General features: G+C 40.1%; 2 protein-coding genes across 5 annotated transcripts in view; both read right to left on the bottom strand.

Annotated features, from left to right (window-relative positions):
* Positions 1-11,087, bottom strand: part of LOC148885795 (heparan sulfate glucosamine 3-O-sulfotransferase 6-like) — a 45,912-nt gene extending 34,825 nt beyond the window's left edge. For 2 of the 4 annotated variants that reach the window (XM_089018360.1, XM_089018361.1), the window contains exons 1-3: positions 10,962-11,087; positions 8,681-8,770; positions 1,077-1,150 (exon numbers count right to left, since the gene is read on the bottom strand). The gene's annotated coding sequence lies outside the window, so the exon portion shown is untranslated. The remainder of the gene's footprint in view (positions 1-1,076; positions 1,151-8,680; positions 8,771-10,961) is intronic. The other 2 variants (XM_089018362.1, XM_089018363.1) reach the window with 1 other exon arrangement.
* Positions 11,088-11,195: 108 nt separating this feature from the next.
* On the bottom strand, positions 11,196-13,091 carry msrb1a (methionine sulfoxide reductase B1a). Its single transcript, XM_089018364.1, has 4 exons — positions 12,932-13,091; positions 12,184-12,326; positions 11,716-11,830; positions 11,196-11,570 (listed from the first exon to the last, which is right to left on the bottom strand). Exons 1-4 carry the CDS (start codon positions 12,984-12,986, stop codon positions 11,551-11,553), a joined length of 333 nt encoding a protein of 110 aa, XP_088874490.1. The 5' UTR covers positions 12,987-13,091; the 3' UTR covers positions 11,196-11,550.
* Between the last annotated feature and the right edge of the window lie 1,502 nt (positions 13,092-14,593).

The raw sequence follows: 14,593 nt of genomic DNA, 5'->3' as shown, positions 1-14,593 counted from the left end.
CACTTTTTTGAGATTAAAGAAGATAGTCTAAGGCAGGGGTGTCCAAAGTCGGTCCTCGAGGGCCGCTGTCCTGCCTTTTTTCCAGCTCTCCCAGGAGCAACACACCTGATTCAAATGATCAGCTCATCAGCCAGTTCTGAAGCAGCATCAAAATGGTCCTGATGATTTGAATCAGGTGCGTTGCTCCTGAGAGAGCTGGAAAACAGGCAGGACGGCGGCCCTCGAGGACAGACTTTGGACACCCCTGGTCTAAGGTTTCTTACGCTGCATTGAATATTTATGTAGTCCTAAAACTCAATATTCTGTGGGTCCTGCAATTTGAGTGATAATGCCAAAAATCCTGGCACTGGAGTGGACACATTTTTGCACATCGTCTGGCAGTGAATGAGTTAATTCTAAAGTGCTGAGTAGGGTTTTCTCTCTTTGATGATGCAATGTTTATGGTTCAACCTTGGATTGAGAGTGACAAAAAAATGGATGAGGAACAACAAAAATCCTCTTTCTGTTCGGTGCTGTTATCCAGATTTGCATTGAACGATGAACATTTAGTGGTGCCATCCCCAACAACGGTAAGTTTTGTGGAGTTTGGGGTGCGTAGTTAGTGATCAAAATAAAATGTCCTCATTCTCATTGGATGTGATAATTAATATTAAAAAAGCATCTCTTGGGTGCGAGAGTAAGCGATAAAATTCCCGCTGAGTGCTGACAGGCGATGAAAGAGAGCGTTTGACTTTGCTGGCACACAAAGAAAAGAAAATACAGCCGAGAAGAACTGAATTTTGGCCACGCCAAATGTCAAATGATTTTCTGACATGCAAGGGGAAGGTGATGATGGATAATGGCGGAGATTCACTTGGCTCCGCAACTGAGAAGGTGAGTTTAAATACTGCGCTGCGCCGCAAGCTCCACTATGCTGCACAGGAGGTGCCGGGGGGCATAAAGCTGCCAGGTGAGTGGAAATCCCCCCCCCACCCCCCCGCTCACCTTAGCGCCACTCCACCTTCTCAAGATGTGAGGATCACACAATCAGACACACACAGTGCACAGTCGAATATTTGTGAGCGCAAGTCACTCACCAGTGGTCCAATCTGGCTAATAGTCACTTCCTTTTGTTGACGTTCAGAGGGACAGCGCGGCTCCTCATGCTCACCTATTAAAATAAACACAAAAAATAAACACAAGTCAGGAAGCAATTGGCGTTAATTGTGACAATACTGAATGCTTGTCCCAGTTTGACTTTGGATGATTACCATGAATAGGTGCTCACACCTTTTTTTTTTTTTTTTTTTGCTCAATCTGTTTTAACACCGACAGGCAACAACATCAAAGAGAAACATTTGAATTTTGTTCAGGTCCTGCAAGTTATTTCTATTCCCAAGGCCAGACACTTGTTGATTCAGGATTATAAGAACATGCGCAAAAAATCTTCATTTCGTAACATTTCTATCGGCTGCATGCTTACAGTGTTAGCATGTTTGAGCATGTTCCCATTATTTCTGGGCAGTTTTTTTTTCCTATATGTATGTATGTGCGGTACTAATGTTCTATTTGAATTTAACTCAATCATGAGAGCACTTGTGAAAGGAGGCTATCATTCTCTCCTCTTTCATCCAGAACTGCTCCATTTAATAAAGTGTTTGTCTGGTACTCAAACACCATAGAGCAGAGGTCCCCAACCCCCGGGCTGCGGACCGCTACCGGTCCGTGGGTCATTTGGTACCGGGCGGCGCAGAAAGAATAAATAATGTACATAAAATGAGAAATTACCAGATTACATCCGTCTATGTCTTACTCTTGACGCATGTCAAAACGCTTGTCTAGGTCACGTGATACATACCACTAAAATTAGCCCACCGTAAGCTAGCAAAATGAGTAAAAACTAAAGTCGTTGGAAAGTTTCTTTATCCACCGGTCTGTGAAAATTGTCTGACATTAAATCGGTCCGTGGCACAAAAAAGGTTGGGGACCACTGCCATAGAGTAGATGGGGAAAGTCGTTTAGATTGCACAACTGTCCATCTTTTTATGTTCCTGTTGTGTTTATTATTTTGATTTGTGTTGACTATTATGTGAAGTGCTTTGTTACAGCTGTAGCGGTTGTGAAAGCTCCCACCGTCATGGCGCTCCCTATGCGGCTGCCTCTACAGCAGCTCCTCAGCCTTTTTAAATCCATTTCCGTTCTACTATTTTGTTTATTTATTTGATTTCTATTATGCATAGAATACTGTGTTTTTTATTTGATTTCTATTATGCATAGAATACTGTGTTTTTATCTTTTCACCCACCCCACCACTTTCACTTTTGCTGCTGTAGATTGCAAATTTCCCCATTGTGAGATTATTCAAGGCTTTCTGATTCTGATATTGATTTTCCAATGGTCACAGTTTCTACAGAACTCAACATTTCTACTTTCATCAAAGAACCACCATGAACCAAATATGGTCAGCCAAGCCAAAACATTGAAGTACACATCTGCTGCAAACACACATACTCAAGATACATATTATATATTTCTAATTTCTCAAAAACACACCCTTGAGTTGATTTCACCACCACTCTGCCCCACCACCTCTTACAACCCTGCGTGGTAGGTATGCAGTACATCTCATGTGGAATACATTGTGGCATAAGTGCCCAAGAAGATGAGAGAGGACGAGCAAATTGCAGGGTTTGCTCAGTGGGTGGCTGAAATTTGGACAGGGTGGGTGGGGCTGCGGGAGCTAGTGCGTGTTTCAGTGCCTATTTGTTAAGCCTGCACAAGTGTAAAAAAAAAACATCATCTCCAAACTCGGATGTGACTGTGTTAATGACTAAAAATATTGAGTCATGTTAAGTGGGAGTCAAAATGCATTTAAAGTGCCTCTGATTAATACCAAATAAAGTTTAAAGGACAACCGACATCTCCGGACAAGTTGTTTCCATAATTTGTAAAATGGCTTCAAATGACTTCTACTGAGCGTATTTTACAAAGATTCCACCGCATATAGCTATATTTTACATTTTAAGACTCGCACTGAATATTCCGGAAGTCTTGTTTTTGAGTTGGTGATGAGTCCATACGTTACATCACTGAAGGAATGCCCCTGACCGAAAAAAGGACACATTGTAGCAGTCCTTCAATCACATCAATGCATTTGGCTGTACTTGGCTGGTCTTAAAACTTCGTGTAGCACCAAGAAAGAGGCAGAAGAGGGCGACAAAGCTCCATGTAAGGAATTAATCAGCCTGTGGAAAGGGGCTGATTAATTCCTTACAGGAGCTTTGTCGCCATTTTCTGCCTCTTTTTGTGCTACATTTCCCGCCCCTAGATACCTCAAAATGGCATATAATAAATACTTTAATCGATTGCAAACATGTATGCTTTCCTCTTCAGAACTATTTGAATCATATTCATAATTGGACGAGTAACAAGAAAGCATATTCTCCGAATCTGAAGCCATTGTTTTGATTCTCCAGCAAGGCAAGACGTCTTGGCGTGATGTCACGAACTAGGGGCGGGACGTTTTGAAACTGGCCACTTAATTTTTTGGCAGATTTCGGACACTTTAAGTCATTTTTAACTGTGTTTTGCATTTGACCAAAAATATCATACTGCGTGTTTTGGGTATTTTAGATGCTATAAAACGTTTTTCTGATGTCAGTAAAAAAACAAAAAAGTGACGTCGGTTGTCCTTTAAAGGACAACCGACGTCTCCGGACAAGTTGTGTCCATAATTTGTAAAATGGCTTCAAATGACTTCTACTGAGCGTATTTTACAAAGATTCCACAGCATATAGCTATATTTTACGTTTTAAGATTTGCGCTGAATATTCAGGAAGTCTTGTTTTTGAGTTGGTGACAACTCCGTACGTGACGTCACTGAAGGAACGCCTCTGACCGAAAAAAAAAAGACACATTGTAGCAGTCCTTCCATCACGTCAATGTATTTTGCTGTACTTGTTTGGTCTGAAAACCTCGTGTTGCACCAAAAAGCCGCCAGAAGAGGGCGACCAAGCTCCATGGAAGGAATTTATTAGCCTGTGGAAACGGCCGGACTAATTCCCTACACGGCTTTGTCGTCATTTTCTGCCTCCCTTGGGTGCGACATTTCCCACCCCTGATGCCTCAAAATGACACGGAATAAATTCTTTAATCGATTGCAAACATGTATGCTTTATTTCTCAGAACTATTTGAATCATATTCATAACTGGATGTGTAACAAGAAAGCCTATTCTCCGAATCTGAAGCCATTGTTTTGATTCTCCAGCAATGCAAGGCGTCTTGGCGTGACGTCACGAACTGGGGGTGGGACTTTCTGAAAATACTCAATTCGCAGCTCAATTTTTTGCAGATTCTGGACACTTTATGTCATTTTTATTGGTGTTTTACATTTGAATAAAAATATACTGCGTGTTTTGGGTATTTTAGATGCTATAAAACGTTTTTCTGATGTCAGTTAGGAAACAAAAAAGTGACGTCGGTTGTCCTTTAAATAGTCTGTAGTCATCTCTTCCGGACAAAAATGGTTTTTTTGCTCATAAATGTTTTTTCCTTTGCCCCAAAACTCTTCAATATTCCATTTTACTCACTTTAACCATGTCTGTATACCTGTTCAAAACAAGAGTATGGAGTGTGGAACCAAGCGGCCCCTGGAGGGATTGTCTTCTATGTAAAAAAAAAGCACAAAGAAGAGCATTTCTTTCAGGATTATCTTGGCCCTGACTAAAGCCTCTCCACCCACCTCCACCCAAAAAAAAAAATCCCTGTGTAGTCTGCTCTGAGATGAGGATAAAAGGTAACATGTGGGGCCACTTTTGTCCTGCCCTGAAAATAAGAGCCCGTCTCCCTGATCCGCCAGCACAATACCGGTACCACACTTCACTTTGAAGCTGTCAGGTGGACCTGCGCTGTTGTCTGAGGATGCGGGGGGTCGGGGGGGAGGGGTATGGTGAAGAGCTATCTTCTCTCAGACAGATGAATGAGAAGATAGTGAGAGGTATCTAGAAACACAAACCTGATGTTCAAACCCTTGTCTGTGGCATTGAAGACATCGGAGGTCACGAGAAGTCATGTGATGAGGTGATAAATGTGATAAAATGGTGGTCCAGGTCAACAAAGTTTTGAGCTAAATTTCAAAATGAATGAGGTTGTTTATTTGATAAATGACAGACCTCAAAGGAACGTCCTTTTTCCATCACTTATGCTTCCAAGCATTTGGCATTTTGATGGTAGGACATGTTATGTACAAATATAGATTCTTCTTCTTTTCCTTTTGGCTTTTCCCTTCTAGGGGTCGCCACAGCGAATCAGTGTCCTCCATCTTTAGACGTTTGATCTGCATGTTTGTTTTGGCCAAGCTTTTACGTCGGATGCCCTTCCTGACACAACCCTCTGTATTTATCCGGGCTAGGGGCCGGCACAAGAAGACCCTGGCTTATGTCCCCTTGTGGCTACAGAACAAGCAACTCTATGAATTTAGTAGCTTAAACATCATATTTACTCAATATGGAAACCCATTGATTGATTGATTGATTGATTCATTCATTCATTCATTCACTGATTGACTTATCCATCTCTTTTATTTATCTATTTAGTTAGTTCGTTATCTAGCTGTCCATCTATCTATTATTTATCTATCTATCCATCTATGTATCTATCCATTTATGGGTTTGTTTGCTTATTTTTTATTTATGTGTGTATTTATTTATTTGTCTATTATGTATCTATTTATTTATTTATTTATCCGTCAATTATTATCTATTTCGTCATTTGTTTATTTATTTGTATGTGCTTGTTTATTTATTATGTATGTAGGTAGGTAGGTAGGTAGGTAGGTAGGTAGGTAGGTAGGTATGTGTGTATGTATGCTGAAAAACAATCTGTATCCGTTCCACACGACGCACAACAACACAAAGTGACAAAAGAAAACATGAAAACAAGACAAAAATAACAAAAAAAGCAAGTCTAATGAGAGCACTTGCTGAATGCTGCCTACTCGGGCGCCATCTTGGACTCCTATGAATCCTATGATAGGTCCCTGCACTCAGGTTGGGGAGGAGCAGAGGACTACTCCCTGCAGCTCCACTGATTGTTCCTATTGTCCTGACTAACGACTGGCCTGATTGCCCTATTTGCTCTGTATCATATCTCTATAATAGCAGATTCCGGTACCGCTATGTATGGACAGTAGGGCCGAAACTGCCAGTAAGACTTTAGTTCGCTGAAGAAGCATCTTGGATAAGAAGCGAAACGTCCGACACCTTCAAAGAAGTAAAGATGACGGCTGAAGAATGGACCACTTCATCGATGGACCACTCCTGTACGACTGAGAGCTTACACAGATGTATGTGTGTGCGTGCGTGCGTGTGAGCGTGCATGTATGCATGTATGTATTTATTTATATATTTTTAAAGGTGGATCAACTTGGAAGTCAACAGAATACAATAAACTTAATTAACTACTTATAACATTCGCTGTAATGCTAAATATTAATTCACAACAGCAGTTTTTCAAATTAGTGTGCGGCCAGCGGGGCAACAGATCGTTATTGGCTTGTTCCTGAATTACCAACAATTTATTTGGCTTTGATTTCATTTTTGAAGGTCCTTCTTTTATGAGTTTGTGTTGTCCAGACAGAGACATTAAGAACTTGGAATATCTTCAATGTGTTCCAGTGATCATCTTTGATCCACAGCAAGAATCCAGCTGTACAAAACATCCATTTATCTTTTTATTCATCACTCCGAGTGGAAACCCACGTGGAGGCCATTTTCAACCACAGCCTTGACATGAGGTGTTTGGCTTCCTCTGACACGTTAACGCTCACGGAGAGCTTCTTCGCTGCAGAGCCCAACAAGACGGTTGAGGTGGAAATGAATTGGAGTGGCGTGGCATAAAGTTATTATGTCAGACTGAAAACAGAAGCAGGTGCATCTGCTCATAAACAGCCCGGGTGGACGTGAGTTGCTTGCCCATCAACATTACAATCAAAGGAGGCTGACTTGTGTACGATATTGTTCAGTGGCAGCCTCCAGGCTCGGCCCTCAGACCGTTAGAACCCTCAACTTGTTTGACATAATTACGGATTCAAATTTAAAATGAGTCGCAGAGATCAGTGGAAGCGGGAAAAAAAAACCTGCTTGCCGTCCAACTCTGTCTTATGATTTTTATCAGAGGATTACCACTTCCTGCTTCCTGTTTGCTTCCTCTCGGCCATGCAGCTGCCGAGCCGATGCCAGCCAAAGAGAGTGTTCGACTGCAGATAGCTCATGTTAATTGCACTCCCCACCCCGCTTCCTTCTTTTTTCCTCTCCATCTGTCATTCTCACATCTGGTTTATTTTATTTTTTGTCTGCTGGGTTTGTTGCTACCTCATCCAAACTTCACCCCGAGGACGATGAAAAGTCTGTGTGCCAGCTGTGTGTGGCCACTTTAAAAGAGGAACCACAAAAGAGACATTTAATCAGTGGCAAGGAAGGTATTACTAGATAAATGAGGAGCTCCCGGGGAAAATTAGGACAAGACGGATCGGATGAACTTAGATCGTCAATTGATGACTCTTTTGTAAACTGCAGATTGAAATGGAAAAATTGCCACCTGGAAAGAAGTTTTCCTTCCCCAAACTGCACTTCAGACACCGTTCGCTTGAGTAGCTTTAAAGGACAACCGACGTCTCTGGACAAGTTGTGTCCATAATTTGTAAAATGGCTTAAAATGACTTCTGCTGAGCGTATTTTAATAAGATTCCACCGCATATAGCGATATTTTATGTGTTAAGACTCGCACTGAATATTAAGGAAGTCTTGATTTTGAGTTGGTGACGAGTCCGTACGTGACGTCACTAAAGGAATGCCCCTGACTGAAAAAAAGACACATTGTAGCAGTCCTTCCATCACGTCAATGTATTTTGCTGTACTTGTTTGGTCTGAAAACTTTGTGTTGCGCCAAAAAGCCGCCAGAAGAGGGCGACGGAGCTCCATGGAAGGAATTTATCAGCCTGTGCAAACGGGCTGATTAAGTCCTCACAGGAGCTTGGACGCCATTTTCTGCCTCTTTTTGGGTGATACATTTCCCCCCAATTATGCCTCAAAATGGCACGGAATAAATTCTTTAATCGATTGCAAACATGTATGCTTTCCTCTTCAGAACTATTTGAATCATATTCATAACTGGATGTGTAACAAGAAAGCATATACTCCGAATCTGAAGCCAATTTTTTGCAGATTTTGGACACTTTAAGTCATTTTTATTGGTGTTTTGCATTTGAATAAAAATATCATACTGCGTGTTTTGGGTATTTTAGATGCTATAAAACGTTTTTCTGATGTCAGTTAAGAAACAAAAAAGTGACGTCGGTTGTCCTTTAAGGTCATCATAAAGTCAAACTCAGCTTTATTGTCAAATATGCTAATATGCATGATATACAGCACAGATGAAATTACTGTCCTCTCGGACCCAGCATGCAAGACACTTATAATCACTTTAACAAACATAATAAACACGAAAACGCCAATTTGCCGGCAGAGAGAGGGGAGCTGCTGCGTGTTAACGCGCCGCCATCTTGGGAAAAAAGTACCGAAAGTAAGTATCATAAGGTTCCAATGTATAGTCCAATTGATACAATCCATGCAAAGTATCTCAAAGCAAGATTTGTTATTGACACATGCACGCACTAGATTTGACGAGAAGAACCGATGATACCTTCACTGATGAAAAAACAGCAAACTCCAGGACGCCTTGTGACACGTTTGTGGATTTGTATGTCGTGCACTTTGATCACACTGCTTTCATCTGCACAAAATGTATTCAACATTTCATCAGCGTCCGTCTGAAATTGTCTTTTCGCAAACATTGGCACATGTCCACCGTGGTAACAACACAATGAAATGTTGCTGTTAAATACTCCGCAGGTATTGACACACCTGCTCCTGCCTCAACGATCAGGCGGCGACAAAGCTTTTGAACCTGTGCCCACATACTCGCTTTTAGAATTCCACCATGGAGCTACGTGCTATAAAATACAAAAAAGGGGCAAGCTTGCTGGTCCACTTACGAAATTTAAACTCAGTTAAAAGACCACTTCAAACTCCTGACATTTAACTGTATTAATAGTATATTTGTAAAGTAATCGAATATAGTAAAGTGAATGTAAAAGTGAATCATATAAATACAAATCTTCTTTTCCTTTCGGCTTTTCCCTTCAAGGGGTCGCCACAGCAAATCAGTGTCCTCCATCTTTAGAGGTTTGATCTGCATGTTTGTTTTGGCCAAGCTTTTACGTCGGATGCCCTTCCTGATACAACCCTCTGTATTTATCCGGGCTTGGGACCGGCACAAGAAGACATATGTCCCTTTGTGGCTACAGAACAAGCAACTCGCTCAGTAAAAGGCTCCCAAACACAAAATGGACATCGGCACAGCAACATTCAAAAAAGCAAAAATCATATAAATACAAATATAATATAAAAAATAAATACATGTATTATAAATATGAATACCTCATAAAATATATAAATATATAAATGAATGAATAAATCAACATAAATAAATACATAAATATAAAATAAATGAACATAAATAAAATAACATATAAAGTGAATAATATAACATTGAGAAGAAATGAACGTCAGCGCATAGCGCCGATGCGTATATGGAACTGTCGCAGCTTGGAATTGAAGCGGATTTACATGGGACAGGAGATGTGAGACGAGCTCTTTCGTCAATGCTACAACTTGGTGTTTGCTTTCAACATTTAGCTTGTAGCAGACGTGCACATTTCACCATGATGTCCCTGATCCACTGGTGAAAAGGATGCTTTGACCCTCTCCTGTTTCATGTAGAACTGCTTCATACAACAAAGAGGGTGCAGAAAGTGCTTAAGATTCAATGACTGTGTCTTTTTGTTGTCATATTATTTATTTTATTTTTTTCTTTGAACTTCAAGGTAGCGCTGCAGGATTGGCTGACTTTCCAGCAGCTTCTGTATTTTGTTTTTCTACTTCTTCCTTTCCTTTCCTTTTCCTTCCATAACTTTGCTGCTGTGAAATGTAAATTTCTCCACAGCGAGACTATTTAAGGCTAATCCAATTCACTTTACTACAAAGTATATAGTAAGGTGAATGTTATTATTCACATTTCTGTCATCAGTCGGCGCCGCTGCTGATTTAATAGGCATAGTTATCACTCAGTGTCATTTATACTGTGGTTTTAAGACCAAAACATCAATTAGACGCTGCTCGGTGCCTTACAACCTGCATTTAAATCAATTTTCCTTACTGTACGTCTGGTGAGTCGATGACATCACATTGAAGGCCAAAGGTACATATGTATGTAAATTTCTCCACTGCGAGACGAATAATGGTAAATCCAATCCAATCCAAAGCCAGAGGTGGGCAAGACGCGGCTCTTTAGTGCCACACAGACTCCATGGTGCTTTTTCAAAAAAATTTGAAAATGGAGAAAGATGGATAGGAAAATATATTTTTTGTTTTAATAGTTTCTGCAGGACAAATAAGACACAAACATCCTTAATGCTGCAAACATGTAGAGTTAATGATTTTCAATGTTTGCAAACATTGCCTCTATGATGAACGTGCATATTAATGTCATTTTTTGGCAAAGACAAGCATTCAGTTCTCACTCAAATTCTCAATAACTGCAGCATGAGACTATCAGGACTCTGTTTTTCATCCTCAAAAATTAAAATGACATTAAAAACGGTTTATTTATTGCATATCGATGTCAAAACAATGGAACATACTGTAATTCACTCATATTGTAATGAAGTTAGTCTTTAGGCGGCGTCCAACATAGTCACGTGTTGCGTCATTCTCCACATTGAATCATGTAATAATAATAATATATTTAATTTATAAGCGCCTATTTAATTTAATCATTAAGGATAATTATGTATTTGTAAACAATGTAGTCATTTTTATAGTAGGATAATATACCAAATATGGATACAAACCGCATTGCTTACCTTCTTTATGAGGCTTGTATAAGGCTTTTATTTTTTTGCGCTCCAAATTTGTTCTTTTTTTTGTCCAATGTGGCTCTTTCAACATTTTGGTGAACAACTCCTGGTCTAAGCGCTCCACCTGTTGAAGAAATGCTGCAATTGCACTTTGAACTGCGTCCAACATTGAGCTCAAATCACGCTTTGGGATTACTGCACGTCAAAACATTCAGGAGAAACAGAAAGCAACAACAATGGTTGAAATGTACCTTGAAATATATTTATTATACACGGCGCTGTTACTAAGTACCAAAGCTGCATAATTAAAATTGGTTTTTGATCTTAATATCATAAAAAATTGTGAGAATGTGGTATACTTGTAAAATTTCACATGTCCCCAAATACAGTAACTTTATTCACCACTAGAAATATTATCAAATGTATTCATTCCTGAATCTCCAGTATTGCATAATCTGTTGTTGCTGTCCAGAGCGGCCACTCTCCGATCCGAACTCTGGTGCTCCTCAGTCAGGCTTTTTCCCAGAGTACTTCATTTGCTGTCCACACTTAGTTAGCGACATCCAGAAATGTACCGCCCTGTTGTGTGCTCACTTTATTGTCCATCAACTTTGTCTGTGTAGCAAAGCAATATATTGTTGTAAGCATTCATCGATACAAATAAAGGTTTAATTCTAATAAACACAACTACAGAACTTTGCCTCATAAAACTCTATTAACACTTAATACCATAAATACTGTAGATATTCTATTACTGTACCTTTAGGGATGAACTTCAGTGAGCTGCTGAATATTCAAAAACGAGACAATCCTCTGCCAGGGCCGTCATTGACAAACTCGTGGCCGAGGCCATTTCCACACTTGCCGCACAGAACCTGCAGTTAAAAATACATAAGTAAATAAATAGAAAGACACATAAATAGATAACAAATGATTGTTTTGTATAGCTGTCACTAGCCAGCATTTTAAAATGTGATTATTCTGTCGATTATTCCAGCAACTAACAGGACAAAACATATCCGTGTGTGTGTGTGTGTGTGTGTGTGTGTGCGCATGCGTGCGTGTGTCTATAGAAGCTGAAGTTTGACATTTATGACAATTTGAGCTTAAACCACAGTGCTAAAAATAGTTTATTTATTTGGTGATTGATACATTGTTGATCAATCGAATTATTGTGACACCTGTAGTGTTTTATAACCGACATCAATTTGTGACTTTGTGATTGTACCTTGAAGGCTCCGGGTCTCTCCTGGTGTTTAGCTACACTGTCTTGGTGGATGGTCTCCGTGAAAGCGGGCCAAGGAGAGGAATGCTCATACTTGGAATGGCTGGAGAATAGATGGTGGTCACATTGGGCGCATGCGTATATTCCTACAAAGGAACAAAATGGATTTAGATGCCTCCACATTACATATTATTACACATACCTCAGAGATGTGAGGGAGACGTGAAAACATCTCCCTCACAACTCTGAGGGTTGAGGTTCAAATCCCTGTTCATGCCTTCCTGTGTGGAGTTTAGATGGCTTCTTGCCAGCTACATACGGTATTTAAAAACAAATAAACGCACAACAAACAGGACAGTTCACGAGTGGCTCCAAATCAGTCAGAGGAGTCCACCGGGTTTTTTTTTAACCATGGGTAATGACGTCGATAGGGATACCGGCATTTGTGTTACACAAAGAGTGAGATAGCCGATTTGGAAGTGTTGTACAACTCACACTTTAGTTCCAAAAGTTCAGTTTTTAATTTGAATACATTACACGATTGGAAGGAAACTTCTCGGTTATGTGACACATTGACAATCGATTGAAATAATTTGTCTTCGCTGTAGAAATATTTCGAGAAAACAAGGGTTGAATAACAAGCTTGGATAAGCAGCTAGCTAACAACAGTTGACTTGGAATGTTAAGAAGTTCTAAGTCGGAGCGAGTTACGAAAGAACACCGAGTAAAGTCTCGTTAGTTGTAACAGCACCTGGTTTGAAATGGTCTTTGTAAACCTCCCGGCCATAGAAGGCACAAAATGACATTTCCGCCTGTCTTTCGTAGAGTTCACGCAGCACGAAAAGATAAAGTTTATTGCTTAGTAAAATGACCGGTTGTGACGATCAAGTAGCACGTAAATACTGTAGTACGCGCCAGCAACGTCTGCCTTGATCGCACAGCAGCAACCAGGCCAGCCTCTTCCCGCAAAATTGAGGTCAAACCACCCGTCACAGCGATCGTTTATGGTTTATGCTGTGCATTACGGTAACAGCCGCATGTGAGCGGCATTGGCTACCTTCAAAATAAAAGCGTACCAAAAAAAACGAATGACGTCAATTGTTTGGATATTAAATGTTATAAAATAATAGCTTGAGTGTCGGGCAGCGATGAGTTCACTCAGAGAGAACGAATGCTCTCCCAGAATAGCGCCAAGAAGCGTTCTCAATCTGAGATAGAAAATAAAGTTAATGGTAACTCTATATTTATAACTAAAATGTAATTATTATTATTAAGAAATTATTTTAAAAAATCGTAGTTATCCCGCAACAACGCCAGATTTTTGACAAATGAGGGCACCCCAAGTTCTGTCAGTTCAGTTCTGATGTTCAATTTCAAAATAAAAGGCCCCTGAAATATGACTGACTTTTTTGCCTTATTAAAAAAGAAAAATGATCATGAAAAATTACATTTTAGTTGTCCTGGAAACAGACCAGATATAATGTCCTCGAGTCCACCCTTGGCATTCAACCGGACTACTTTTGTTCAGATCTGTTGTGAATCCTTCATTCCTTCACGTGTGGTCAATAAAAATGTTTTTAAAACCTTTACGTATTTGTATTTTTAATGATGAATTTCACCTTTCTTTGGGAAAACTCAGGTTAATCGTGGAAAATAGTGCCAAATGTTTTAGACCTCCTCTGGTTGAGGCACTGGCAGAGTTTTAAGGACATCCTTCTTTTGCGGGCCCTGCAGGTATAAGGTACAGGTCAGAACTCAAGAAACGATGAGGGAGCACAAGAAGAAATCACCAACACGGTCGTGTCATGGGAAAAAGTCACTGACCATAAAAGCTCTTTTCTCCTGTGTGCTTTAGAAGCGACCGTGACCAAACTTGGACGTGGTGTCAATAAATTTGAGCTCGATGGTTTCCAAAGATTTGCGAGATGTGTGCACCAGCAAAGACTGGGAGGAAGATAGTTATGAATCTCTTAGAATACAGTATATAATCTACCATCAGAGGTGAGACATACCTTTCGGAGTGTGAGGACGCGTTTCTTGGCACCGACTACGCACCAAAGTCTAGCATAGCAACTCCATGTATTGTATGTATTCAGGTATACCATTTACATACAGTACCTGCCAACTACTCTATTATGTGTACTATTATTTGCCATAATGAGTACAAGATGGACTGACCATTTTGTGTTTGGGAGCCTTTTACTGAGTGAGTTGCTTATTCTATAGCCACAAGGGGACATACATCTTCTTGTGCCGGTCCCAAGCCCGAATAAATACAGAGGATTGTGTCAGGAAGGGCATCTGACGTAAAAGCTTCAAGATCATATAACTCCAGACCCATATAATTTAGGAATTAAATCCTTTTTATATTGAAAGAAGAGAGTCTAAGGTTTCTCTTGCTGTACTGAATTTT

This window comes from Hippocampus bargibanti, linkage group LG17 (assembly GCF_051943395.1).
Source record: "Hippocampus bargibanti isolate YZ-2025 linkage group LG17, ASM5194339v1, whole genome shotgun sequence".
Lineage (NCBI taxonomy): Eukaryota > Metazoa > Chordata > Actinopteri > Syngnathiformes > Syngnathidae > Hippocampus > Hippocampus bargibanti.
The sequence above is the reverse complement of the archived record's forward strand: the minus strand, read 5'-3'. Positions and strand labels throughout refer to the sequence as shown.